This window comes from Telopea speciosissima, chromosome 1 (genome assembly GCF_018873765.1).
Source record: "Telopea speciosissima isolate NSW1024214 ecotype Mountain lineage chromosome 1, Tspe_v1, whole genome shotgun sequence".
In the NCBI taxonomy this organism is placed as follows: domain Eukaryota; kingdom Viridiplantae; phylum Streptophyta; class Magnoliopsida; order Proteales; family Proteaceae; genus Telopea; species Telopea speciosissima.
In genome coordinates, this window is record NC_057916.1 from 27,513,667 (window position 1) to 27,541,278 (window position 27,612).

Genomic DNA, 27,612 nt, shown 5'->3' on the forward strand with positions numbered 1-27,612 from the left:
GATTGTAAACGGATCGAATTCGGCTCGAATAGTATTATATCCGCATCCACATCTAATTAGCTATCGGATGGATTCGGACGGTGCTAAATGGATACGGATCGGATATCTTATCTGTTTACATGTAAATACAGCTTTTCAGATAGCTATAGCCTATCCGTATCCGTATTCGTTTAGTTTTTGGATGGATTCGGATAGTGCTAAAAGGATACGGATACGGATACGGAAACGGATTTCGGCTATTCATTTACACCCCTAGTTGTAGGACATCGTCTTAGTGGCAAGATTATAAAACTCGGGTTTCAACTAGGTTTTGATCAGTCAAAAATCGAGTTCATCTCGGATTCGATCATATCTCGATAAAAACTTAGGATTTTCTCTAGGCTAACTCGAACCTTGGTTTCGAGGCTCAGAAATTATTTTTTTGCCTTGATTCTTATTGTGCTGCCTATTTTTGACATTTTAGACTCAATCCATGCATTAGTTTCACATAGTGAACACTAAAAATATACTTGTGATTTTGATCCAAGTTTGATACTGTATATTGTTCTTGGACATGTTATCGAATTAGCTTTGTCTGGAACATAATTATTTCAATATAAATCAGATTTAAACAATCTTGGACTTGTTGGAAAGCTATCATAAGATTGTTTAAATCTGATTTATATTGAAAGAATTATATACCGGTCAAACATAATTTAGTGTGCACGAATGCTGTCAAAATCGTTCTGAATGAAAATATTTTTTTGGTCATCAAAACAAATAGATATTTTACAGTACTTTTCGTTTTTAGCAATGTTTTACCATATTAAGATTTATGAAATATTTAGATTTGAGAGAAACCCCAGCATTAGAAAGTTCAAAATTGCACCTACCGTCGATAATCCAATTTTTATTCTTGACCTGAGGGGTTGATTTTTTTACTTTGAAATTTGATTTTTTTTAACTATTTTTGTTTGATTCAAATAGGGGGTATTTGCATATTTATGAATAATATCTTAAGTAAATGAAATACAAATACAATAACATTTACTTAAATGATATTAGACATAAATAAGTGTATTGGTCTTGGTTTCTGGTTTCGTTTCTGGTATAAATACTTGTTTGTCTTAGTTTCAACCCAAGTTTTCCCAAGTTTCGATGGGAATAAGTGTCGAAAGTACCGAAATATGGTCGAAACCAATCGAAACTGGTTGAAACAAGTCATTACCAACCAAAACCTAGGACTTTTTAAATTTACCCTTCAACTCGTCTCAGAAACCTACGAAACCGAGTTAACTCGGTGGTTTCGATAGGTTTCAATCGAATTTTTCTTCCATGCTTAGTGGTGAATGTGGTTGTGGTGGAGTCTTCTTTCTTACTGACTGCAATAGAGTTGACGGTTTCCTTCTCGCCCTTTGATTGGAGTTGACTGTCATCTTCTCACCGTCGGATTCCCAGATTTTCTATAGGCTGTATCCCACTCCCGGACGTTGGCTTGAGTGGGCTTGAGTGGGATTCCTTTCTATGCCCTCTTACATAATAAGTCGTGGGGTTTACATTAACACTCTCTTTGCTTAAACAAAATATGAGATTTTTATTGAATGAATCAGGCTTCTGCCCTCTTATTGTTGTGGTTTCCCACTCTCTGATGTTGCGGGAAACTTTACATGACTACTTATTATCCCAATTAAAAACTACCAATGGAAGGTGGAACGTTCATCTTAATAACATTTTTACCTAAATAAGTCAGGTATGTTAATGGTGTGTGTTGAAGAGTAAGATGCAGGTACGTAAAATGAATAATTGGTTCTACGGACGATGGCTCCCCCAGTATTCATTCCCTGTTCCCCCAAGGCGGGATAACAGTACACAACAAACATGTCCGTCACCTCAGTACTCCGTACTTGATATCTTTCATAATTTGCTTTAAGGGCTGTGGGGAAGAGGTTTGATTATTTTGGGACTCAAATGGACATGGGGTAATGACAATCATTTCAGTTTCTGAGGGGCACAGTCGAGTCGTCGGATGCCCTCGGACAGGCTCTCGAATCCTTCTTTTTCGATCATCACATTTAGAAGTGTATTTTTATTTTAATTTAAAATAAAAAGGTATTATTTCTACCCATAGATTTAAATCTCGGAACCCACACGAGAAAACCGACCCTAAGTTGACTCAGCTGATGAGATGCCAAATCAAAATGTAGTGTTGGGTCAAGAAATCTCCACAAGTTATCCTAATGTACTGTAGTTTACACAGAAGAGTAAAGAATACATCATAGAGCTGGTTTGTACCAGTGGGGGGATTTTCCGATGTCTAAGTCAAATATCTCTAAGCAACAATTGAGAATAATCCAGATGGCTTGTATGTTGTTATACGTAAGTATACATAGAGTTCGTGGCCAATTGAGGCGGTAAAGGAGAGAGTCCCAACATGGACCCTCCATCTTTCAACTAGAAGCAAGTTCCTCGGAGTTCTTCTTCCCTTAGGGATAATCTCTTTACATCGGTCTTCAATATCTGCTCAAATATCACTAATAATACAAGGGCTGGTCTTGGTCTTGTTCCTGAAAATACGAAAGTTTTTCTCCTTCCATACATGATCAATAGTAGCACAAAATGCAAGCTTCACAATACCACCAATCGAATGTCCTTTAAAATACTTAGCAATCCATCTAGCCTCCAAGATGACATTACTCCCAACCCTTCTTGAAGAAGAACAAAGTTTCAAGATAACTCCCCAAATATGTCTAGTAAATGGGCAGTCAAAAATTAGTTGATCTCTAGTCTCCAATCCCACCCAACAGAAACAACAAAAGGGGGACACCATCACATTTCTCTTACGAAGCTGGTCTTTGGTAGGTCAAGACCAATAGTCTACCCAATACACCATCTAGCGAATAAGTCCAGATCTTTAGGCTTGTCCATACCATTGGTAAGGTTCTAACGAAGTTGAATGCAACTCCAAAATGAGTATTTTGTGAGAGAAAATTTTCCCACATTACTAGTGTAAAATCATCCTCACATGGAATTTATTTTATTGTTTTACACTTTCTTACTTTGAATTGCATATAATTGATATTGTTCTTTACACCGTCATCGGTGTGGCATGAGAGATTCGTTTCACTGGTTTCATCGAAAATCCTCTCTTAATTTTTTTGTGGGATTGTTCTTTGTGGGAGAGCACAAGGGTTACACGCACATTAGTCAATGAGAGTGCCCACAACTCACAATGGCATTTTGGGGGCAGAATTTCCACCTATCATGGGGGCGAGATGGTTATTTTGCACCCACTCTATCATATAGAATATTTTCCCATATTTATGGAAAGGGTTTTGCTGCAAGGCTGTGTAGCCCCTACGCCAAGAAGGGCAAATGCGAATATACGCAAGGAAATCCAAGGGGAAAGACAAAGTGATCATTTCGCCGTCCTATGGGAGAAGGTATATAGGAATAATTGGACGTACATGCATGTAGGATAAAAATCCTCCCCAATTCCTTAAAAGTGGAGTGCAGTTCGTATAAGTGTGAATGGTTGGCTTTTTGACATCAACATCAAAACAACTGAGAGGTACGTAACAACAATAATAAACACTGCCAGCTACGGTTCGAATTATTGCCTATAACAAAAGGGGAAAATGCTTTATACATCACCATGGACTTAAATATCGGTATTCCGATACCGATTGATACTAGGGATGTAAACGGATCGGATACGGATCGGATGTGATCGGAGTTGGATATTCCCTGATCAAATTCGGATACCTCTAAACGGATTCGGATGCGGATCAGATTCAAATTTTTGACCATCTGTTTACATCTCTGCCTTGTGTAACCCGGACCTTCCTCCCCCTAGTGGATACAATTCACTCTCAATCCATATCTCTTAGATCATGATTCTCTTTTCATCATATTCTAGAACCTATTGAATCTTCAAAAACCGTCAAAATCATTATTTATTTAATTTTTTATTATTAAGTATTCGGATTTTTTTTTTGGACGGATTTTAATCGGAGTATTCGGATTATTTCCTGGATATCTCTAAACGAATACGGATGCCGCTAAACAGACACGGATGCAGATTCGGATTCGGATTTCGGTTATCCATTTACATCCCTAATTGATACCTAACCAATAACATCTCGTTGGAATAGTTCTTATCATGGATACATTTAGGGCACAATCATTGGATACACAACTCTATTGAACACTAACCTTGCAATTCTTGGAAAATTATCTCCTCCAATTTCCTGCCCAACCCAGTTCCCCCAATACCTGTAATAAATGGAGGTGGAACCCATCCAAACAGAGTATTGGGGCAAGGGTAGTGTTGCGTCAAGAAATCATCAGTGGGTCCTTCGGGTGCCACAACTTGCAAAAGGATCTTAGTGACAAGGGAGAACCGGTGTGGTTCCAACCTAGGACTCTCCGATACCTATGTTCTCTCTGAGCAATAGATGAATAGTTAGAATTCAATATGGGTTAATGGGATAGAGTGCCTTGGAATTTATAGTGAAGTATGACGGTGTGGAGAATCCCAGTTGGTAACGAGTAGTCCTCGTAATAGATAGGCGTTCCTTGTTGATAGGATTTATCACTTAGTCGGTTGTTCCCTCATGGGAGGTAGAATCCCAGTAGGGAAGATGTTCTCGGTAGGTAGACATGCATGCGCCCTTGTATGTTGGATAAGATCTTCGGTGCATCAGTCCAAATGAGATTATACCTCTTATAGATGGGACCTTCCACTGGTGAGGTGATGTATATCTCAGCGATGATGCTAGTGGCTTGCGTATAGTATTTGGTCTTGGACCTTGGATGACCTTATTGGTTCTTTGCCGTCTGGGCCAATCAAGTGAGACAGAAAGTGATCGGGCTTGGGGTGGTCTTTCCTCTTGGACCAGGACATGTGGCAGCTCACAATTGACCTGTATAATTTTGGTTTATCAAGTAGAGTAGCCATTGCGCCCCAGTACTACAAGCACAGGAGAATTAGGCCAGACAGAGATTTGGAGGGGACAAAGATCTACAAATCTTTTTCACTACACTAAGCATGGTTTAAGTACACACTATCGAATATTACAAAATATAAATAAATAAAATACACAATATTATCCTCTCAAGTACCCAGTGCACAACACTTGAGAATCCAACTATTATAATATGAGTACTGGTATCTTTTTATCTTCTCCGGTTCTCCCAATATCAACAAGATACAAATCTGTTCATATTGGTGACTGGTGATTCCATTACAGAGTCACTGCAAACCAATCTCTCTTCCTAATCCCTTTCTTAAAACCCACTCATCGCATTCCAAAGTGAACGAACTAGTGAATGTGAGTTTTGTCACCGGTTAGTGTGGACTTGTGGAGAAAAGATCCGTGAACAGTCAGTCATGGTCAGAGTCCTTCACTATGGCGTAGTTGCTGCCATTTTCTCGTGACTCGTGTAAGTTGAGACTGAGACTCGAGGCGTCCTCGTCTGATTCCCCTTTTATCCTCAAATCCTGCTTACTAATGTGAAGCAACTACTCATATAAGGCGTGACCGCGTGAGCACCCGACATCAAGAAGGATCTCAGTTTCGTCCAGGCTTTTTAATTTAAAAAAAAAAAAAAAAAATCTGTTCGGGATTTTGACCTCCGCATGAGTATCTTCCTCTTTTTCATATGAACAGACAGTTTTACCCTCTTATTTTAAGAAAGAAAAAGATAAACACTTGAAAATACTATCGTAGATCACATTCCGGGACAGAAAATTACTTTCCAATAAAAAATGAAAATGGGGTTACACAAATCTGATTCGTCTGATCCCAAAACTAAAAAACTAATTCTAGCCGATTCAGCTCCGTAGATTTCCTTCCACAAAAAAATTAGGGTAATCCATTTTATTGGAAAATTAAATCCATACAAAAAATAAGAACGAGAAAGCAATCAGAGGCCACAACTTTTAACCATATAAATTATATATTATAACTTTTGTCTATAAGAAAGATTAACTAACATATATGCAAGCAAGCTGCGGGCTATATTTTTTTCCCTTGCAGCCACTTCAGCCACGCTACAGTTTCGTTACACAAATTTTCCCACTTCCTATTTCCACCCCTTTCCCACCACTAACAAAAATAAAATTAGATGGAAACAATAAAAAAAGGTTTGAAGAAAGACACTGTCATCATACCTACATAATCAATCCAAACACACTCCCTCCCCTTTTTCTCTCCCTACCAAAAACACCACCCATTCACTTTCAAACCTTCTCTCTCTAAGTAACAATTTCAAAAAATATAAATAAAGCCTCTAAAAATGGCGCCACCAAAGATGGAAAGCAGACAACGTTTAAGCGGGAATTTTCAAAAAAGAAAAAGAAAAAGGGGGAAATGGCAAGTGAGATGATGATAGGGATCAGACTCTGAAATTCTTTCCCATGAAGGTTTGACCGAACTGCCAATTTGCAGGAGCGATGTTCCAGGAGGTGGAGGTCCGACGATCGCTGCCGGTGACCCGAAAAGAGAGAGCCTGACCCACCAAAACAGCATTGGATTGCCAGTTCTGCCCCCAGTTCCTGCTCATAGTCAACCACCCTGTCTTTGTTCCCTTCACGCTCACCTTCACTATGTCTCCTGCTCCCGCAACATTCGTGACCAACACCAAGTTGAAGTAACTGAAACCGTTGATCGTGAATCTTATCCCTCCCCTCTTCCTGCATGGCACCCTGCGTAATACACACCAGTTCCACTTTTATTAGTAAACGGACCCGTAATACCCGGCCCGTGATTATGGGGTCCTTACAAAAGAGACTAGGACTGTCTATATGACTGTCTAGAGAACCGTGTTTCTACGCAACTACGCGGGAGCGGCATGGGATGGTTTAAAGCTTTACACCTAATCTTTCCATACATTGATGAATGAGAAATAGAACGATGGGCCCCACTAGGCTATTACGCTTCAGATTTTCTACCATCAGAATATATTCATTATAATAATAAAGTTTTTTTGATGAAAAAAATAATAATAATAATAAAGTTACCAAACATGCGCGTCGGAAGTAGCGCAACCCGGATTTTCTGCCGAGTGTTTAATCGACATAGGCCGTTAAAATCCTCACCTGTTAAATGACCCAAACACCCTTGGATATCGTCCGTCCAAATAAGTCAGCACAATGACTTTAATACCCTTATTTTTGTTGTACTATATATATTCAAGTAAAAAACTAAGAATTCTTAGTTGTCGGAAAGGGGTATTTCAGTCATCCCGACTACTGAAGACCAAAAGAATAGTACAAACCCCACCGAAAGAAAACGCATAAAAATGGGAATTTCGGTTCCAAGTTCCAACTATCCCCGAAAGGCAGTTACAGAAGGGGACACCATGAGTCATTACGGAAGAAGAAAACGGGTTTTATAGTCAACTTGGGTCACATCCTGTGGACGTACAGTGGCAAAAAACAGCATCTGATAAAAAAGAATCAAACAAAAAGAGAAAGAAGTTAAAAAAAAACTTACCTCCGAAAGGAGACGGGAACGATTCCGGCACGGTATTCTGCTATCTTCAGAAACATGGGCATGGCGAGATCAAAGTGTGGACGAGGAGGGTTACACCAACCACCGTTGTCGCTTGGGAGGGCATAGTTAGGTGGGCAAAAGTTCGTTGCCGTAATCAGGATGGAAGGGCTGCCTGAGTGGCACCACGTAGGGTCATCAGCGCACTTAATCTCAAAGCACGCACCACAGCTTAGTCCGTTGTTGAAGAGTGCAGTGCTTAATGCCGCTGTGTTCACACCGTATCCTTGGCTGTAAAGATTACCGTAACCGCATGCTCCACCTGCTCACACAGTTAAGAAATAACTTAAGTAAGTCATTAAAGTGCCCTGTAATTGGTTTTGTTTTTTGTCCTTTTTCTTTCGAGGAAGAGGGGCGGTTAAGAAAAAAGGGGGCAAGATAAAGATCACTGGGCGGAGCTTCTGGAATTTCCTTCAGCCCTATGGTCTTTGGGAGGAAATGCAGCTTATCTACAAGTAAAAATAGCGGTTACCGGCAAGAAAACAGATTTAAGCCCGGAGTAATTCACTACTTCACTGAATTAGGACTCCATTTCCCCGAGAAGAAAAAAAAAATACACGGCCTGATATGGTTAAGAAGTGCCAGAAATAGCAACCCTAAGCGACGATGGAAAGCAAGATAATCAGGTATTTGAAAAAATGCCGGAAAACAGAGGTTACATAAATTTGAAGAGATCCCCAAGAAAATGTCTGCCTAACAAGTGACAAATAATGGCATATAAGAGATGGAAAGCGCGTAACTAGTAGTTGAAGAAGAATGCGAGAGGGACTGAAGTGTAATATAGTTCAGTACACAAGTGAGTAGAGTTTACACTAGTTTCTCCGTCACATACCCATAGTTCCAGAGGCGTCGCTACCGCCGTAGAAAGTAGCATGGGCATTCTGCCATGGCCCGCCGCCAAAAACGCCCGGGATGCGTGCATCGACGAGCGCCAAGTATGAGAGAAGTGAAACTACGCAAACCACGCTTGATAAACCCATTTCTCTTCCCCCAGTCACCACGCGCCCTTGAAGCAAGCAGCAAGGGGAAGAGATGCGGAGAATCTAAGACCGAAAGGGTTGAGATTTAAGAACTTGAGACGAATGAGGTGAAGCGGAAGAATGGCGGAAGGGGGCTACTTATGGTGGATGGAGTGAGGGTATAGCAGAGGCAGGGGTAGGAGAAGTAATTATGACGCTATAATTAATGCTTATGTGGCAGTTTTGTAATCGTGTGGAACAAATATCATTTTATTTGCCCCTAAAAATCAGAAAGAAAATATTAATAAAATATTATTTGATTTCAGATTTTAGTTTAATTCCATTTTTGGACCGTATTATCCCTTGGGGTTTATTTTTTGCAAACTTTTTCCTTGCTAATTTTAAAGAATAAGGTTAATAATAAAGGAAAGACGTTCTGAAACCGCTTTGCTTCCTTCTCAAGTTGTGCTGTCACTGGTGGCCGTGAATTGTCTGACTTTTCTTTAGCCTTTTCCCCCCCCCTCCCTTTCTGTGGTTTTCATTGTGGGGGTTAGGGGGTAATTAAAGTAGATTTTATTGGAATTTTGACGAATAGGGAGGGACAGGGGGGGAAATAAATTGGGACAAATCCTCCGCACAAGCGGCAGCTCTGGCGAAGTCTCCGAGCAGTAGCGGCAAAAGTTACCCGCCTAACGGGGAAGAAGAACAAATATAGCAGCAAATCAAAACGTAGGGAGTGGGACCCATTTGTCCGTATTCATCGCTCCACGTATCACGCCGGTCATTTACCGTACGTGGGACCCATCTCATGCCTCTACTCACTCACTCACTCACGCAGTCTGAATTTCTCTCCAACCAACTACTCTCTCGTGCGTTTGAACGGACCACCTCGTCCTCGAGTACTCGAGCAACAGAAAGCAGACGAACGGTAAAGATCAGAGAGCAGATTTCTATGTGGGGTCACAATCACACCAATGGTACAATTGTGTGGGTCCCACTTTAAGTATGTAACTGACACTTTACGCGTTATGGTACAATTCGCATATTTAAAACCTTTAAAGCCTAACCGGGACCCACTGCGATATGGTAACCCTTTATTTTCTTTAGCCTAACCTCGCATAAAATTACATACTTGGTAAATATTTTTTAATATTGACCTTTATTATTATTATTTATTTTTTATCTTTTACTGTTTTACGTTTACCTTTAGAAGAATTAGTGATTTCACTTTACAATCTTTCATGGCATAATAGTCTCTCTCTCTCTCTCTCTCCATCCATATGAGTCGAATAATTGATTCGTTGCCCCCAAAATCCAATCCAGAAGCGAACCCCCCATGTGCAGTAGAGTTATTACTTATGAGTTATGACTCATCCTTTCCCTCCCCTTCCCTCTAATCTTTCTATTCTTTAGTCTATCCCTTTCTCTGTTTGTTTTTGTTTTTGTTTTTTTGGTAAACACTCTTCCCTGTTTGTGATTGTGCATAATTAAATAAGATAGATAATCAACTCATTTTGTTTCAACTTAAATAAATTTTGGGAAAAAGTTCTCTGTCCGGGAGTATGGCCTACGTCAGCACTCTCATGAGTCTATCTCTCTCCTCCCCATATGAAAAGACACATCTACCCCCTTATTTTAAGGAAGAGAGAGATAGACACAAAAAACTGTTTCCCATAAATTTTTTTGTTCTTTTCTTCTACTACTTGTTTTGGTTTTCCTTTGGTTTTCTTTATTTTTAAAAAACATTAAAATCATTAACTTCAAAATTTTTCCTTTAATGCACTTCTACTGGATCCGGCTTCTCACTAGGGAGCCCATCGCCTACGAAGTGTCCAATGAGGTATCTAACGATTGGGCTGGCTGGATGTATGTCAAGCTCCACTCAGGCACATATCTTACCGCACGCTCAGCAATCCAACCGTTGGATGCATTCAGTTCTAGTTTTTCAGTTGTTTTTGGTTCAATTCAAGATACAATATGTACAGTTGAAACTGGTCATATTTTTCTTAATCTCAAAACCAAAACCGAACCAAATCTTTGGTTTCATTCATTTTGTGCACAGTCTTGTTAATTCAATTTAAGTTGAAAAACTTTGCCGCAACAAAAAATATGTTTGGACAGAAATTACAACCTCATGAAAATATAATCTCTCGATATCAAATTTGTTACCTTTTTACACTACTTTTTTTTTGGGTGAAAACCTTTTTACACTATTCAATAAATGATGTAGGCATAGAGGCAGTAGTGGAGGGCGTGGAAGCCCAGCTCAACCACCCAAAGATCCTTAGAAGATCTGAGAGAATAAGAGCCCAACGTGGCTAACTGGATGCTGATTTGGTGTTGATTGCAATCAAGGATTGATTGCAATCAAGGATTGATTGACTGATTTACAGTTGATTGCAATCAAGGATCCTTGCTTCGCTGATTTGGTGTGATTGCAATCAATGATTGATTGACTAATTTACAGTTGATTACAATCAAGGATCCTTGATTGGCTGAATTGGTGTGATTGCAATCAAGGATTGGTTGGCCGATTTACAGCTGATTGCCTTCTAATTCTATCCTTAATTAGTTTTTTTACCTAATATGCTATGTTTTTATTTAGTATGTTCTTATTTTGGAAAATCTCAATCTTAGGCTTGGAGATTGAGATTGGGCTTTGGGAATCCTATAAAAGGATCTACTGTAATAAGGAAAGGGAGAATTATTGAGTAATTAATACTTTTGGCCTCCATTGGAGTGTTTCCAAGGAACTTGCGAGTTCCATTTTTTGGTATGTTCAAGTGTTAATTTCCTCCCTTCCCTTGCTCGATCCTACCCTTGGCACAAGGCTGCTCCATTTTTGTTATCAAAGCCGACGCAAGGCATAGCGAGTATGGCTCCCAAGCGTAGAGAAGGTCACACTGGGAACAACGGAGACGTTACGTTAGGAAACAAGAATGCTCAACTGCGTCAACAACTTGCTACTTTGAGCATCGAGATAGAGCATTTGCATAATGCATCTCCACAGTCCAGCAGGTCGGGTGATGCAACAAACAGTCAATCCCCTTCTTTTGGTAGGCATACAGTTGGAAGGAGACCACTGCAACGGCCTGCTCAGGAAGAGCGAGAAGTCGACTGGTTTCATAAATTGAAGGGTGGCATTCCGAAGTTCACAGGAAACGAATCCCCTCATGAACTGGTAGACTGGTTAGCATTGGTAAATGAAGTATTCGATGCTCGATCGGTGCCAGAGAACCAGCAGGTCAACATCATCATCATGAGGATGAGAAGGAAGGCTATCACGTGGTGGCGCCGCGAGAAGCAGACCCGTCTTCATGATGGCCAACAACCGGTTACCAAATGGCATAAGATGGAGGAGCGCATACGCAAATACTACCTGCTCGGAACGTATCAACGTGAACTGTACCACCGTTACCAACACTTGAAGCAAGGTATGAAGACTATCGACTAGTACACTACTGAGTTTAATGAATTGCTAATTCGCAACAACATCAGTGACCTGGCGGAAATGCTAGTGAACAAAAATATATTGGGGGATTGCAACCCTTTATCCAAGAAGTGATCGAAGTTTTGGAGATTTTGGACTTGAGTGACGCCCACCAACGTGCTGTGAAGATTGAACGATCTTGATAGCGAGGACAACAATGCCCTTTCCCCATCACTCGCACCCAAAATGGAGTAAAACCAACTATCAAAGGCGGCCGATCACCTACACCCGTTGTTGGTTCGCCTCCCTCCAACCGTCCCATTCCAACAACCAATACGGACCAACGAACCATGACCAATGTTCGATGCTATGCATGCGGAGAACTTGGGCACCGCGTAGATTCTTGTCGCAGTGTCATGGGAAGACCCAGCAACAAGGGGCTTCTCATTGAAAATGATGTGGAAGCTGAAGAGGAAGGACTTATTGATGTTGATTTGGTCGAAAAACCAATGTATGATAGTTCCAATGCCGATGAGTTTGGACAAACACTATACGCCGACACTGGTGAATTTCTTATGATGCGTCTGGTCTTCCTTAGCCTACGTGTTGAGTTGGGAGATCACTGGCTGCGACACAATATCTTCCACTCCGCCTGCACCGTGTCCAAGAAAGTGTGCCAACTCATCATTGATTTGGGATGTTGCAAGAACGTAGTCTCTGAAGAAGCGGCTTGCAAATTGAAGCACGAAATGAAGGATTACCTCTCACCATACAAAATGACATGGCTTTAAAAAGGGACTAAGGTAACCGTATCCAAACGTTGTTTAGTTTCTCTATCCATCGCTGCCACTTATTTTGACACTGTTTGCTGTAATGTCCTGCCTATGGACGCCAGTCATATCATTCTTGGAAGACCTTGGTAGTTTGATAGACAAACCAAACATGACGGGTACCATAATACATACACCTTCACTCATAAGGGCAAGAAAATCACTTTAGCTCCTTCTAAAGAGCCCCTTCCTATTTCCAACCCATCCTCTACTGGTTTGCTCACATTTAGACACCTAAGAGGTGCTCTAGAAAATGTCGATGTTGTGTATATGTTGTTGAACAAGGTCAGGAATTCTGATCTTGCAGTGACAGAAGTTCCCACATTATTCCAAACCTTAGTGCATGAAGTTCAAGATATTTTTCCAGCTGATCTTCCACAGGGACTTCCACCGATTTGAGAAATCCAACACCAGATTGACTTGGTGCCTGGCGCCACTCTACCAAATCTCCCTCATTACAGGATGAGCCCTATAGAACATGAGAAACTGTAGCGACAAGTTATCGAGCTGATGGACAAGGGATTTGTTAGGGAAAGCCTGAGTCCGTGTGCTGTCCCTGTACTATTTGTGCCAAAGAAAAATGGAAAATGGCGGATGTGCATCGATAGCAGGGCCATTAATAAAATAACGGTAAAATACCGTTTCCCCATTCCAAGGCTGGACGACTTGTTAGATTAACTTGCCGGTGGGACGGTGTTTTCAAAGTTGGATCGAAAGAGTGGATATCACCAACTCCGAATCCGCCCGGGTGACGAATGGAAGACCGCGTTCAAAACATGCGATGGGCTGTTCGAATGGTTGGTAATGTCGTTTGGCCTATCCAACGTGCCTTCTACTTTCATGCGCTTCATGGCATATGTGCTTCGTCCCTCTTGGGAAGGTTTGCAGTAGTCTATTTTGATGACATTTTAATTTATAGTAAGACTACTGGCAAACATCTGCAGCATGTCCGAGTGATGTTCTATGTGTTGCGATAGGAATGTCTTTTTGTAGCTCCAGAAAAATGCTATTTTATGATGGCCAAAATCCTTTTCTTGGGAATCTATATTTCAAGGGAGAAGATAGCAGTTGACGATTCTAAAATTGAAGTGATCAAGAACTGGCCGACCCCCCGAAACATTCACGAAGTGCACAGCTTTCACGGGCTAGCGTCCTTTTATAGGCGATTTATCTCACATTTCAGCACTATCGCCGCTCCTCTCACCTCTTGTATGAAGAAAGGGGTCTCCGACTGGACGAGTGATGCTCAATCAAGCTTCGACCAGCTCAAGAGAAAGCTTAGCACGGCCCCAGTCCTTGCCTTGCCAGACTTCACCGTACTCTTTGAGGTTCACTGTGATGCCTCGGGCTTGGACATTGGCGCTGTCCTCAGCCAAGCAAGCTGACCTGTGGCATTATTTAGTGAACAAATCAGTGGTGCCCGGACTCGTTACAACACCTATGACCTGGACTTCTACGCTATGTTTTGCACTTTGGAACATTGGAGGCAATATCTTATACATCAAGAGTTTGTTCTCTATACAGACCATGAATCTCTTAAATACATCTCCAACCAACAGAAGTTGAGTTCGTGAAGTGCGAAATGGGCAGAATGTTTACAAGAATTTAATTTTATCCTCAAGCACAAAGTCGATTCCCAAAAGCAGGTGGCAGATGCTCTCAGCCGCATGCGCACACTATTATACACCATGCGCACCATGGTATTGGGCTTTGATTCATTTCGAGAATTATACGTTGATGACCCGTATTTCTCCCCTGTACTCACCGATGTGGGCAACCACTAAGCGTCCAAGTTTACCATTTGTGATGGTTTCTTGTTTCATGGGAATCGCTTGTGCATTCCTAACTGTTCGCTTCGCCAAAAAATTATCTCTGAGGTGCATAACAAAGGCCATTTTGGGCGAGATAAGACACTTCAACTGTTCTCGGCTAAGTACTATTGGCCACATTTGAAGCGAGACGTGCATCCGTTTGTAATGCGCTGTCGGATCTGTCAAGTAAGGGCCATGCCACCGATGCTGGTCTCTATTTGCCTTTACCCATTCCACAGGCCCCGTGGGAAGATATTTCCATGGATTTTGTTTTAGGCTTGCCCCATACACCAAGGGGCATGGACTCTGTAAAAGGATCTACTGTAATAAGGAAAGGCAGAATTGAGATTGGGCTTTGGGAATCCTATAAAAGGATCTACTGTAATAAGGAAAGGCAGAATTATTGAATAATTAATACTTTTGGCCTCCATTGGAGTGTTTCCAAGGAAATTGCGAGTTCCATTTTTCTGTGTGTTCAAGTGTTAATCTCCTCCCTTCCCCTGCTCGATCCTACCCTTGGCACAAGGCTACTCCAATAAAGAAACCAGTAAGTAATTTCACACTAATCAACTACGACACATGATTGTAGGGTTTAGTATGATTTAGGTTTGGTCAATTTTATAACGATTTACACTTTATTTGAGTCAATTTGGTTCAAATCAACTATTTTAACGTGTCCAACACAAGGTGTCTGAATTACAAAGAACCGACAATTAGGGAGTGAAAATTGACCAAGATGTCCTACACGCAATAGACACCGCCCTCTTGGCTAGAGAGTTAGCCATGATGCTAATTTCCTTGGAAACATGGTGAAATGTACATGATTTGAAATAAGTAGTTAAATGCTTGATATCATGAACAATGTTGGCCACTTCTATCTAACCATCAAAATGAGCAAGTAAGCAGAGGGATATGACATCCTTGCTATCCAACTAAATCATAATATTATCGATTGACCTCTAGTGGCATTTTGGATTGAAGAATATTTGGCTTTTGAAAGCTTTATATGTAAGCCATCCCTATATTATATTTGGAAAATTAGGTTATTCGACTCGACTCGACTCACTCATCTTTTTCAAAACTTGGTGACTCAGGTGAGTCAAAACCGATCATGACAAGTCATTTGTGTGTCTATTTTATAAATCTTTAGGGGTATCAAAACCAGTAAAATTGATCGACAAAAACCCGGATGGATCGGAACCGGTCCTTATCTGATTGATTTTGGACAGGGCGGTATGATGGGACCGGCCAACTAAAATCGAACCGCACCAAATCGACCAATATCCAAATCGAACCGAATAAAACAATATATTTTTTTTAAAATATGAGGTTATGTATAAGTGAATTGATTATCCATTGATTTGAGAAAATTTCTGATTATAAGGGGAGTTGTTATAAATCAATGAGTATGAGGTTATGAATAAGAAAATTTATATGTAATTATGCTTCCATTGATCTTCTTGTTTACTATACAAAAATTAGCTGGAAATTTAAATGAATGATTTGACAGTAAGGTTCATTTTGTGATTTTAATATTAGTTATCTTCCCCTTGCAATTCATCATTCCTCTTGTTCCGATAACAACATGAACACAACAAATCAATTTTCATATTCTTGGTTGTGTACTAGTTTAACTTGGGAACAAGAGTTAAAGTGTTTTTACCAAATCTTTCCTCACTTTAAGTTATGAATATAAAATTTCATTATGGTTTAAATCGAAAAACAAATCGATCTAAACCAGTATTAACCCAATACTAAAAAACCAAAATCGTACTGTACTGAAAACGAGGTATTCTTAACGGTTTGGTTTTGGTCTCACTCATTTTCAAATCGAAATCAATTCAGCCCGACTGAAAACCAGATTGAACTGACCATTTGACACCCTTATTATCTTCTATTTTCTCATTTTTTGAGTGAAGATGGATTGAAGCTATGGTTGCTTTACATATGAGAAGAAAGAAAGAGGCTAATATTGATCGAAGACAACTAATAAAAATTTCAGGGTTTTGTTTAGTAGTAGTCCAAAACTTATGGTCTATGAATAGTATGTGGCCCAATAATAATAATACTAAGGGAAATTTATGAAACACCCCGTGAAAATGGGTCGAAACTCGGATCACCCCCTGAAATTTGAAATTACTCAGATCACCCCCTCTACACTAACGGTGTTATTTTGTTGTTAGTTATTGACATAAAAAGACTATTTTACCCTTGTACTAAATCATTATAATCAAATTTACAATACTACCCTTTCCTTCGTCTTCAACCTAAAATACCCACTTTCACCCATTTCTTCCTCCTCTCCCCGTAATCCTCACTTTGCAACTCCGACCTCACCATTGCAATTTCGTCGGAGTTTTCTGCAACTCGGGGGATTTGTAATAAGCATTGAACTGGGTAACAAAAATCTGGTTGACGTTCTTCCCGTCGATTTGCTTTAGCAGCTTCAATCCTTGCAAAAAATGGATCTCAGATCGAAATTCGAGAATGGAACCATTGTAGATGGTTTGAGGAATTGCAACAATTTTGTCAAAAATCACAGAAATGTCGTCTCTGAGTTTGATCGACTAGAGCAAAAATCAGTTTTTCAGAGAGATACCATCAATTATCGAACTTCAGAATCTCAAATAGATCAAATAGATCAAGAAATTCTAAGAATGATAGAGAATCATACCTGGAATTGGGCAGATTTGTAGAAATTTCGATTGATCTCAGTGATCGTTCTCTTCGATTGTTAAATAACAAATAAAAAAAAAACAAAAAATTGCAAAAACAAATCTGAGATTGAGAAAAAGAGAGATTTCAGGGGAGGGATTTCAGAAGAAAAAAATCAGGGAAAGAGAATGAGAAAAATCAGAGAAGGTGAGAAATCTTAGTATTTTCAAATTGGTCGACGACCCATTAAGTATTTTCAAATCTTAAAACCCAACATGCAGTATTTTCAAATTGGTCGATTTAGGGCTAGAGAGAGTCGCCGGCAGAGTGGTCGACAACCACCTCTGTGTTTTTCTTGCAATCGGAACAGTACTCGAAGAGTTTCTAAAAGTTTGCTTCAAGGGTTGGGTTCGGTTCCACTAACCGAGAACCCTAAACAGAAAGAGAGATTCCTTAAATCTTAAAGCCCTAGGAGTTTTTTTCCCCAGAATCATTCTCTGCTGTGAGATTTTGCACCATAACCAAGCTTGAAACTGTATTCACCATCAGGTTATGGTTGCAAGAGTTGAATGTCCCTTTTCACATATTAATTGAGTTGATTGATGGTTGCATTCAAAAGAGCTTGAAATTTCGACAATTGTCTCAAAATCTCAGATCCAACTGTGCCTTGTTGAAGGAGTTTTATGCGATTGGAGTTCGTCTCCTTCCGCTGGCTTTGTTCCTGGTTGAAGGTTGAAGACAATCTTCATGGCTTTTGTTTAAAGCCTAGATTTCTGTTTTTCCCTTTTTTTTTCTCTCTCCCAGAACAAAGAAGCAAATCAGAAGAATTGGGGAAGAAGGAGGAGAGGGAATTCTTTATTTTATTTAAGAAAAAAAAAGAATAAATAGTAATTATACTCTCAAGGGTAGTTTAGGGTTTTCAAAAAATTTAACTAGCTGATTTCATTAGTTAACTAACGGTAGGGTTGAATCTGAGTATTGGGCTCTATTCCAAGGGGTGATCTGAGTATTTTCAAATTTCAGGGGGTGATCCGAGTTTCGACCCATTTTTAGGGGGTGTTTCGTAAATTTCCCTAATAATAATAATAAAACCCAGACTCAGTAAATTTCGCATGAATTGGATAAAAACATTAAGTTAATGAATACTTGGACTAACTAGAACTTAGTATGATCATTTCTTAAACTCGGGTGAATCTTCATGACTTCTAATCAGGTTTCATATTTTTTTTTTTTTTTTTTTTAAACTCAATTTAGGGGACTCAGCCCAAGTCAAAACCTGATTTTCCAACTATGCTCCATACATCTAGAACATTGGCTAGCTTCTTTTTTTTTTTTTTTTTTTTTTAAATTTATCCTCATTATTTGGAGAGATATAGAGAGTTGCATTGTACTCAAGTCTATTACATAGAGATAAAATTTTAACTTTTGTTTGTAATGACCTCCCTTTCATTTTTTTTAATAGGTTTGGTGGGGGGAGTGGGGGGGGGGGGGGAGAGAGGAGGGTTTGGGGGTAATACGTTTGTACTGCTCTATGAAGTACTAGATGCCATTTTCACCCTTCCAGACCCCCCCCCCCCTAAAAGCAAAAGTATAAATTGAAAAGGGGTTAAAAGCACTCGGCCAATTTACAAGGTTAAGATCACCCTTTCCTCCTTGGTCCTTATACAAACTCATTCTTTAACGTCTAATCAACTTTTTTTCCCACAAACCTATATGGTAAAGTAAATGTAGAAAGAAGGGACACTAATTGAATGGTTGATCACAGCTGGGCCGCTGCCCCTTCTATGATTTAGTCATTCTTGTAGTTTTCTAAATGTAAGCTTAGGGTCTTAGGCTTTGATCAATATTTTGAAATTCTTTCGGACCATTGTCTCATTATGGAGACCCGGGCAGCTAGTCAGTCTGATGGGTCCACTTATTTCTTTTTTTTTCTTTTTTTTATAGAAAAACAAAAGATATATTACTAAAATAAAAGTAGATATACAGTATGCTTGGATTGAGCATACTTAACAAGGATCATGGTTATAACTATACAAAAAGAGTCTCCTTGCTTATCAAACACTATTTCTTGGGTTATATCAGAGTTATACACTAAATCCTTAATACAATACAAAGGCCAAGAAGAATTATTTGGAGATGAAAGAATATCAGTGATGTGTGGATTGAAACCTTCAATTTAAAACATTAAGGGTGTGTTTGGTATGTATTTTTAGAATACATTTTAGGTTGATTTACATTTTTTTTATATATTAAAAATAGCTTTTTTAACGTTTAAAAGGAAAAAAAGGTATCATAGGAGTGCATACCCAATGATATGGGAATGCATACCGAAGCGCAGCCCAATTTCCTATTTTTGGATTGACGTAAAGTAGTGATTCGAGTAGAGTGGTTTGGTAGAACAGGTGAATGATAGGAAGATGTTATTAAGTGGGCCATAAAAAAAATTGTGAGGAGTAAGGAGAGGGGATTAGAAACTGATAGGGGCAGATCTACCACGTCATGAATATGAGTCAAGAGTCATCTCAGTCTCTTAACTGTCCTGCAAGAATATCACACCCACCACCTATTTGGACTATTGCCTGAGTGGAGCCAGCAATGGCAAAGGCACGTGAACTTGCCACCAAAACCTTCCCTTCCCTAATCCCTAGGCTTCTTCTCTTCTTCTTCTTCCTCAACTCTCCTTTCCTGTCTACTCTGCACGACTGTCCATGTTGCCCTTGGAATGTGATTCCTCCAATCACTCCTTGACCCTCCTTCTTCTACTTCCATTACTCCAAGTCTCAACCATAACACACCAAAGTTTTCTAAGGTTTCACATTCACTTTGGGATGACTTAGCTTGTTAAGGAGGGAATAGGGGTGGTGGTGGTGGTGGTTTGGGTTTCACTTTTCAAATCCACCCTTTCTTTGCTGTGGACTGTGGTGTGTGTGTCGCTCACAAAGCCCCTTTGACTTAGTGAGCATTAACATTAGTAGTAGTGAGTGTCTCTAGGGATCCAAAACTCACATGGGTTTGTCCACTTTTTTTTTGAACCTTCCCCTCCTAATCCACTTATTAATGCTTCATTCTCTTCAATTTCTGAGGGAGATAATGCATCCCACATTCTCAGTCCCACTTAACCACTTGAATCATGAGGTTGTCTTGAGCCTGGTGTCGTTGTTGGGTATTGTGGCTTTGTGGTGGGGTTGGGGATTAGATCTTGTCTCGAGACACCCCTCTTCTTCCTTTCTTTTACTATCCTTTTTTCTGTTTAAAAATTAAGAAATACTCTTCTTGGATTTCACACCACATTGTGAGTTGTTGGTTTGTACTATTAACTGCAAATTGAAAGATTGAAAGACAAGAGTAGGAAAACCTTCTCCTTTTTTTTAATTGAGAGAGAGAGAGAGAGAGAGACAGAGAGAGAGAGAGAGAGAGAGAGAGTATTATAGCCTATGGATTCCCACCCCAAAGGTACATGAATTGGCTAGGGGGTGACTTTGGATCTCTCTCTTTGTCTTTCTTTTGAGGCAAAAGAGGTCCAATGGATGGTACTTTGATTCCTCAATCGCCGTACTACTACAATTATTCGATGGGTAATATTTTACAAATCCATAATCGTGTCGCTGACGCATGGACCAAAATTCTTTTTCTTTTTCGTTAGATCTTAGGTGAGGTTTTTTTTTTATTCTTCTTCCTTATCAGACTTTATTAAATTTGAATTTAACGAAAAGTTAAATGACCGATTTTCTCCCACGCGTTCCTCGATTACGATGGGATAAAATTGGGATAATTATGTCAATAAGTACGTTTCTGTCATAATAATTCATAGCCTATACCACCTAATCAGGCTTGATTTTCGGATGGACGACGACGAAGGGAAGGAAAGGGAAAGGTTAGGGAACTAGGGAAGGGATTTGGGCCACTTGGGAAGGAATGGAAAGGGGCTTAGAAGACAAAATGCTTAAGCCTTAATAATGGCATGAAGGAAGAAAGCAACCAAACGCTCGCGATAGTATTTGAATCACATGGGTCTCACTTCACGGCTAAGGTAGTAGACGTTTAGAATATCTGTGACTATGGTTCTAGGGAAAATTATCTCTTTCAGTTTCTTGTCTGGCCCAATTCTTCAGTCCCTCAAATAAGGGGGGACCCCACCTAAACAGAGTGTTTGGATAGGGGTAGGGTGATCATTGTGCCTCTCTTACTAGGGGGATTGGAGAATTAAGTCAGACAGGGAACTGGAGGGGATAAAGATTCATGGTTCTAGGCATTGAATATCACGATATGGGTATTGATACGATTGTATCCATTGTTTAAAAAATCAAAATCGAAATTGAATCGGTTGATTCAAATGGAAATAAATCAATTCAATCTTAATTATGAATGTTTCAAAACAATCGATTTTAAGGTTTTTTTAGACTTAAACCACTGAGTCTTCAAAACTAAGGGGCCAATCCTATGGTTTCTAGGATAGACTCCAATCAATTCCAATTGGGAATTTAAGCGAAGTGGTTAGGGATCAATCGGTTCAATATAGTCAGTCTGTATCGGTTGCAAAATTAGTATCAAAATCAACAGTGACCAATACGGTAACCGATACAGTGTTTTGTAACCTTGTCGGTGACCGGTTGCCTAATATGGACCTCCTGGCTTATTAGCCCTTTTCCCTTCCCCCAATATTGATGGGATTGGAAAGGATCCACAGGTACAGCCGTACAGGTCCAGGTCAGATATCTAATTAACATCTTGATGTAGGTAGACCAGCATTATCCATATTTAAAAATGGTTGAAAGGATTAAAAGAAAAAGGAAAAAAAAAAAAATGGTAACCTCGAGAGTCTCATTTGGTTTCAGATTTGGATTTCTTATTTGAATAAGGTGGATTTTGAGGAGCCATGAAAGTCAAATTGGTTTTATTTTATTTGTATATTTTTAATTTTGGTCAGAGACTCGAACTCAAGACCTCCTCCTGGTAAGCATGGGCATATAGCGCACCACGGCTCATCAATTGAGCTAAACAGTTGTTGATAACCGTACGAAGTTTTAATAGTCCTTTAAAGAAGGTTCACATTCAAAACCACATAATACGAATTATTATCCTATGTTGTAACTGCACTACATCATGTAGGGGTTGCAGAGGCCATATGCACCATGTGGGGCTCGCTGTGCAACATAGCCTCTGGAGCGTCGCACAATGCAGTACAACACGGTGCTGTAATAGCAGAGGATAATGATCCACAGAATACAAAACATCAATCCTCAACACACCCATCAACTTACAAGCTTAAGAGAGTTTGTCACCGATGACAATGTTGGAGATTTGTGTATAACTCATCCACAACCTTGGTTCTGATATCATTTATTAAGAACTTGAATAGATTTTATCTTTAAAAACTAGTCGTTAAAAAGAAGGTGCCCGAATACCTATAACTCTTCACATCAGAACCCTCTCTTGTTTATTAATATGTTCATCAAAAAATAAAATAAAATCTTATCCAAATGATGCTTACCAATTTTCCAAAAATATTTTATTTTGGGAACAAATGAGAATTAATATAGTAAATATATTTTTATGGACAGACAGGGTAAGCCCATGAGAACCATGAAACCAACTTCAATTGGATGGCCAAAAAAACCTAAATCCTTCCTTAAACATGATCCTTGCCGAGTTAGCTAACCTCCTTGAGGTTTACGCTTTTAAATTTCTTTTTTCATAGGATCATTTGTACAACATTGCTTGGAACTTCTTTCTCTGTCTCTCTTGGTACACGACATCTTCCTTATATCATGGCAAGGCCAATATGGAGAAAAGGAAAGATCGAGAGACAGAAGCAAGAGTGTTGCCATGGAATGGATGAAGGAGGGAGAAAGAAGTATAATGGGGTGTTGGGTTTGGAAACACAAATAATTTGAGAAACAGCAGCTGGGAAGGAGAATGACCCAACCAACCTTCCTTCCCAAATGGGTCCCGCCCTCCCTTTTGGTGGGTCCAATCCATCCATCCATTCATCAGCCCATGGACTCTGATTCATAAGGCCCATTTTCCTCACAAGTGGGCCCTTTCATTCCCCCATTTAAAGAATCTAGTGGGAGACCACACCCATGAGTCCCGTCATGACCCAACCCATCCTGAATTTGCTCCATTGGTGGGCCAACCAACGCTGTCGGTTGTCCATCATAAATAATACACGGCCCATATCATGAACTCAATCAAAGACTTCGAATGGTCCAGATCATCTTCTTCTTCATAAGTTCATTGATATATGATCTCATCGATCAACGGCATTTGAACTTTTCTGCTGCCTCACATGCTCTCATTAATGGAGGCAGATCCTGATTTGACAGGACTGGCTCCGAAGCCGCCTGAAAACTGATATTTGATCCTCACTGGGTCAAGGTAAACCGGTCAAGATAAGGTTTTAGGCTACGAGAATGGAGATGGAGATTGGCTGCATTTAGTCATTTTATGCTTCCACCATCAAAAAAAGGTGTCGTCAACGTTCAACGTTGGGAAAAACAAAAACAAAAGGCAAAGTTAGAACTGGACTTGTTTGAACATGAAGTAAAACAGCAGTGTGGGAAACGCATCAATGAAGAGTGATGAAATGGTTTCATACAAAATAAGGGTGGAGAGAGGTTATTTCATGTGAGAGGAAAGAGATGGAGAGAAAAGATTGGACTTGTTCCTAAATAACAACAATAACAACCATAGCCTTATTCCAATTACATGGATCCGAAGAAGTTGTGACAACAATAGAATAAAAAGAAATGAAAAAAAAATAGAAAAAATAAAAAAATTCTAAAGTGAAAAGTTTAAGCAGTAGTCAAAGCAGCATCCCAAGAACATTATCCTATAGGGGTCGGTTACACGGGTTATTGTCCTCTAAATAATTCTATTCACGGTCATATTAGGGTTGAGTCCTACCACGTGCATATCCTTTCTTACCACTTCTCCAATAGTCATTTTAGGCCTGTCTTTACCTCTTTTAGCTCTTTCAAACTGAATTTGATCACTCTTCGTTATTAGTGCATCTTTGGGTTTCCGTTGTACATGACCATATCACCTCAAACAATTCTCACGAAATTTAACCTGGATTGGTGCAACTCCCAAATCAGTTCTAACGACCTCATCTCCGCTACACTCATCCTATCTATGTTACTTTTCTTAACGACCTAACATTCTACCCCATATATCATCGCTGATCTTATTACTATCTTATAGAATTTCTCCTTAAGCTTAATGGACATGTGTTTGGAGAACAAGGTGGAGAAAAGAATTCATTTACTAAAGGCTTAAATATGGATTAATGAAAGAGAGTGTCAGTGTAGATTCTATAAATCACTTTATATTGACATCAACGAGTTAACCTTCTAGTTTGGCTTTGACGGATGACCCTTGGGTTGGGCACTCATTTTCATGTCGTCCCTAAAAAGCCTCAAGTTACATTCCATTGATTCAAACTTGTGGTTTTAGGTATCGGTATCAAATCAACCATATTAAAATAGGGGAAAGTAAAATGGTTAAAAAAACGTAAGTATCAATATTTTGAGGGGCAAAATAGTTCTAAATCCCAACCGTTGGATTTTGAAATTCTATAGATTGTTTGTGACCAAACAAACCCTACATAACCCCATCAATTCTCTTGGGTGGACTGTGGACCCTGATCCTCTACTGTCGAGCTACCTGGTAGGACTGTGCTGTGCAGACACAATAAGGCGAGAAATGACCGCTTTATCGCTGTCCGATTGCCTTGTCCGAATGGAAGTAAGGTGGTTATTTCCCATCTTACTTTATCAGCAACAGTACGATCCTGTCGGGCAGCTCGAGAGTAGAGGATCCAAATTGGTGGACTGTACGCTTCAGGGATTTAATCTGGTGGTTAGCATTGAATTGCTTGATATCGACGGTCACACTTTTCACGATTTGGGCTATTGGAGATCTGATAGAAATTTACGGTCATGGTCATTCAGTCAATCAAAAATAATGAATAGGACCCACCCATGACCCATGGTTTGGTTGACCACGACCTTTGAATGTTCAAAAAAAAGTTATAAATATACTTACAATGCATATTAATTTGTATTAATTTGCACGTGCATGTGGTGGGTGGCGTGACAAAGAAACCAAACAATTTATTCTTTCCGGAGTGCAGTGTCTTGTAAGGTAAACAAAGTCATCAAGTCAATTAATACTACAATTAATTTCATTTATTTTTGAAGACCACGAGTAGATAAGGGAATAAGATCTAGGTATGCCTTCGTTCGAAAGTAAAACATCAGGTCTTTTAATAATTGTCATATGGCAGTTCAAGTGAGGTTGAAATTTTATATATAATTAGATTCAAAAATTCTTCGTATATTTTTTCAATAATCAAAGGATATATTTGATATGTATTTTAAAAATAGATTTTTGATTAGAATTCATTCTGAAACTCGATTCTTTTCTACTTTCTCGTTTCAACATTTTAGACTCAAAATCTATTCCGAAAATGCATACCAAACATTAATGTATGGCATCTCTTTTAGGTTGAGGTGGGGGTTGGGGGAGAAATAACTTTCTATTATTTGTTAGCACGTAATTTCTCCTTTCGTAGCCCTACCTTCGACTGACCAATATGAAATAAATGGATAAGGAATTTAGCCTATTAAGACAAAATTGCTGAGAGATAAGTTGGATAAAAATTTAACTGTTAAGAGAGACATTATTCTAGTTTTGTTGTCAGTAATGTGCATTTGCATGTGATAGAATGACTTTATTTTTTTGTTGTAAAGTGGATTGCATGTGATGATAGAATGACTTCCGGCCAAGAATAGAAAGATTATTCTGGAAGGTGAGGAAAGGCAGTTGGAGTGTATTCAGTTGCCTTGTTGATCAGATCTGTCCTACTACTCAATGTGATCAAACTATCCATCACGTGGTAGATCTGATGGGATATAAATTTTGTGGATAGTTAAACTTTAAGGTATACCCTAAAGACAAACTTGGTTATGGAGATTAAAAATCTTTTATGACACTCACTAACACTTTCTTTCCCCTCTATCTGTGTGACTCCCCAAAAAATTATCCCCTCCAATTTCCTATCCAGCCCAGTTCTGCAATGCCTCTAATAAAAGGGGTGTGGATCCCACCAGAGTACAGTGTTCGGGCAAGAGTACGGTGGTCATTGTGCTCCCCCTCTATTAGAGGCACTGAGGAACTGGGCTGGAAACTGGAGGGGATAAAGATCCGTGAGTCCTCTCCCCCCTATATACAAATAGTGAGACTCTCTGAAAAATTATCACGTCAAGTATTTGACGCGGTCAAGTGCACATCGTGCGGCTGGGCACCGCCCATGTGCGTACAGTGGGCCCCACCGTGCACACATGGGTTGTGCCCAGTCGCACGATGCGCACTTGACCAGGCCCACCGTGCGCACATGGGCGGTGCACAGCCGCACGATGCGTACTTGACCGCGTCAAGATAACGATCCGAGACACTCCATCCTATCTGCCCTTTGACTTGGCATTAAAGATGTACCAATACACATAATGCAGCGATGTGTAATCCATCCCCCTTAGTTTAAAACCATTAATATATTGTTGCAACATAAAAATGAGCCATGCTTTCTACTCAAAAAATAAAAAAAAATTGCCATGCCTAAAAGGCTAACCGGTCGCGCTCTAGGTGTGGCTCCAATGCCTAGACACATAACCACCTAATGACCTTCGAAATGATCATCTTGCCCATGGGATTTTCACTCTTTCATGGGGGTAAGGTGGTCATTTTCAAGACAGTTACTGTGTCTAGGCATTGGATCCATGCCTAGAGCGCGACCGATTAACGTTCTTAAACCCATAAAAATAAATGGATAAAGTGTTAAAAACTTGCTTCTGATTTGCAATTATCTTAAATTTTTCTTTTGTAATTTTAAGCATATTAACTAGTATAGTTTTATGATTCATCTTATCATGTCAATTAATTTAAACTACTGTTTTTAGGACTACTCATCGGTCTGACTCGCAAGTTTGGAGTTTTGCTTACTGTTCCCCTCATCATGTCAGCCCTAATATTTGTTCAAAAGCATCTCTATTCATACGAATTCAGACCATAGGCTTCCAATTATGGGCTTTTCAAGCTCTCAAATTAGGGGCCCATATAGAGATCCCCACTGGCCAGGTAAGGTGGGCTCAAGATCGTGGCCTTTGGCTTGGCATAAAACAATGAAAATTATAAGTATAATTTACGTACACTGTGGTATGTACAGTACTTTCTTGTCTTTTTACATAGCCCTAGGTGATTACATCTTTCACACATATTAATTGGGATAGGGGAAAGCACTAATGAGGTGCGATAAAATGGTATCGAACATTGGAGGACAGCGAAGTCATTTCATGTGAGTAGGAGAGAGATAAACACAGAGAAGAAATAAGTCCA

General features: G+C 39.6%; 1 protein-coding gene and 1 long non-coding RNA gene across 2 annotated transcripts; one reads left to right on the forward strand and one right to left on the reverse strand.

Annotated features, from left to right (window-relative positions):
- Window positions 1–1,468: 1,468 nt before the first annotated feature.
- Window positions 1,469–8,560, reverse strand: LOC122639260 (expansin-A6-like). Its single transcript, XM_043832080.1, has 4 exons — window positions 8,365–8,560; window positions 7,476–7,794; window positions 6,347–6,685; window positions 1,469–1,496 (listed from the first exon to the last, which is right to left on the reverse strand). Exons 1-3 carry the CDS (start codon window positions 8,510–8,512, stop codon window positions 6,376–6,378), a joined length of 777 nt encoding a protein of 258 aa, XP_043688015.1. The 5' UTR covers window positions 8,513–8,560; the 3' UTR covers window positions 1,469–1,496; window positions 6,347–6,375.
- LOC122639269 lies at window positions 6,622–27,612 on the forward strand. The gene is made up of 3 exons (XR_006329489.1): window positions 6,622–6,754; window positions 19,728–19,733; window positions 27,602–27,612. It is a non-coding gene; the product is annotated as an uncharacterized LOC122639269 (long non-coding RNA).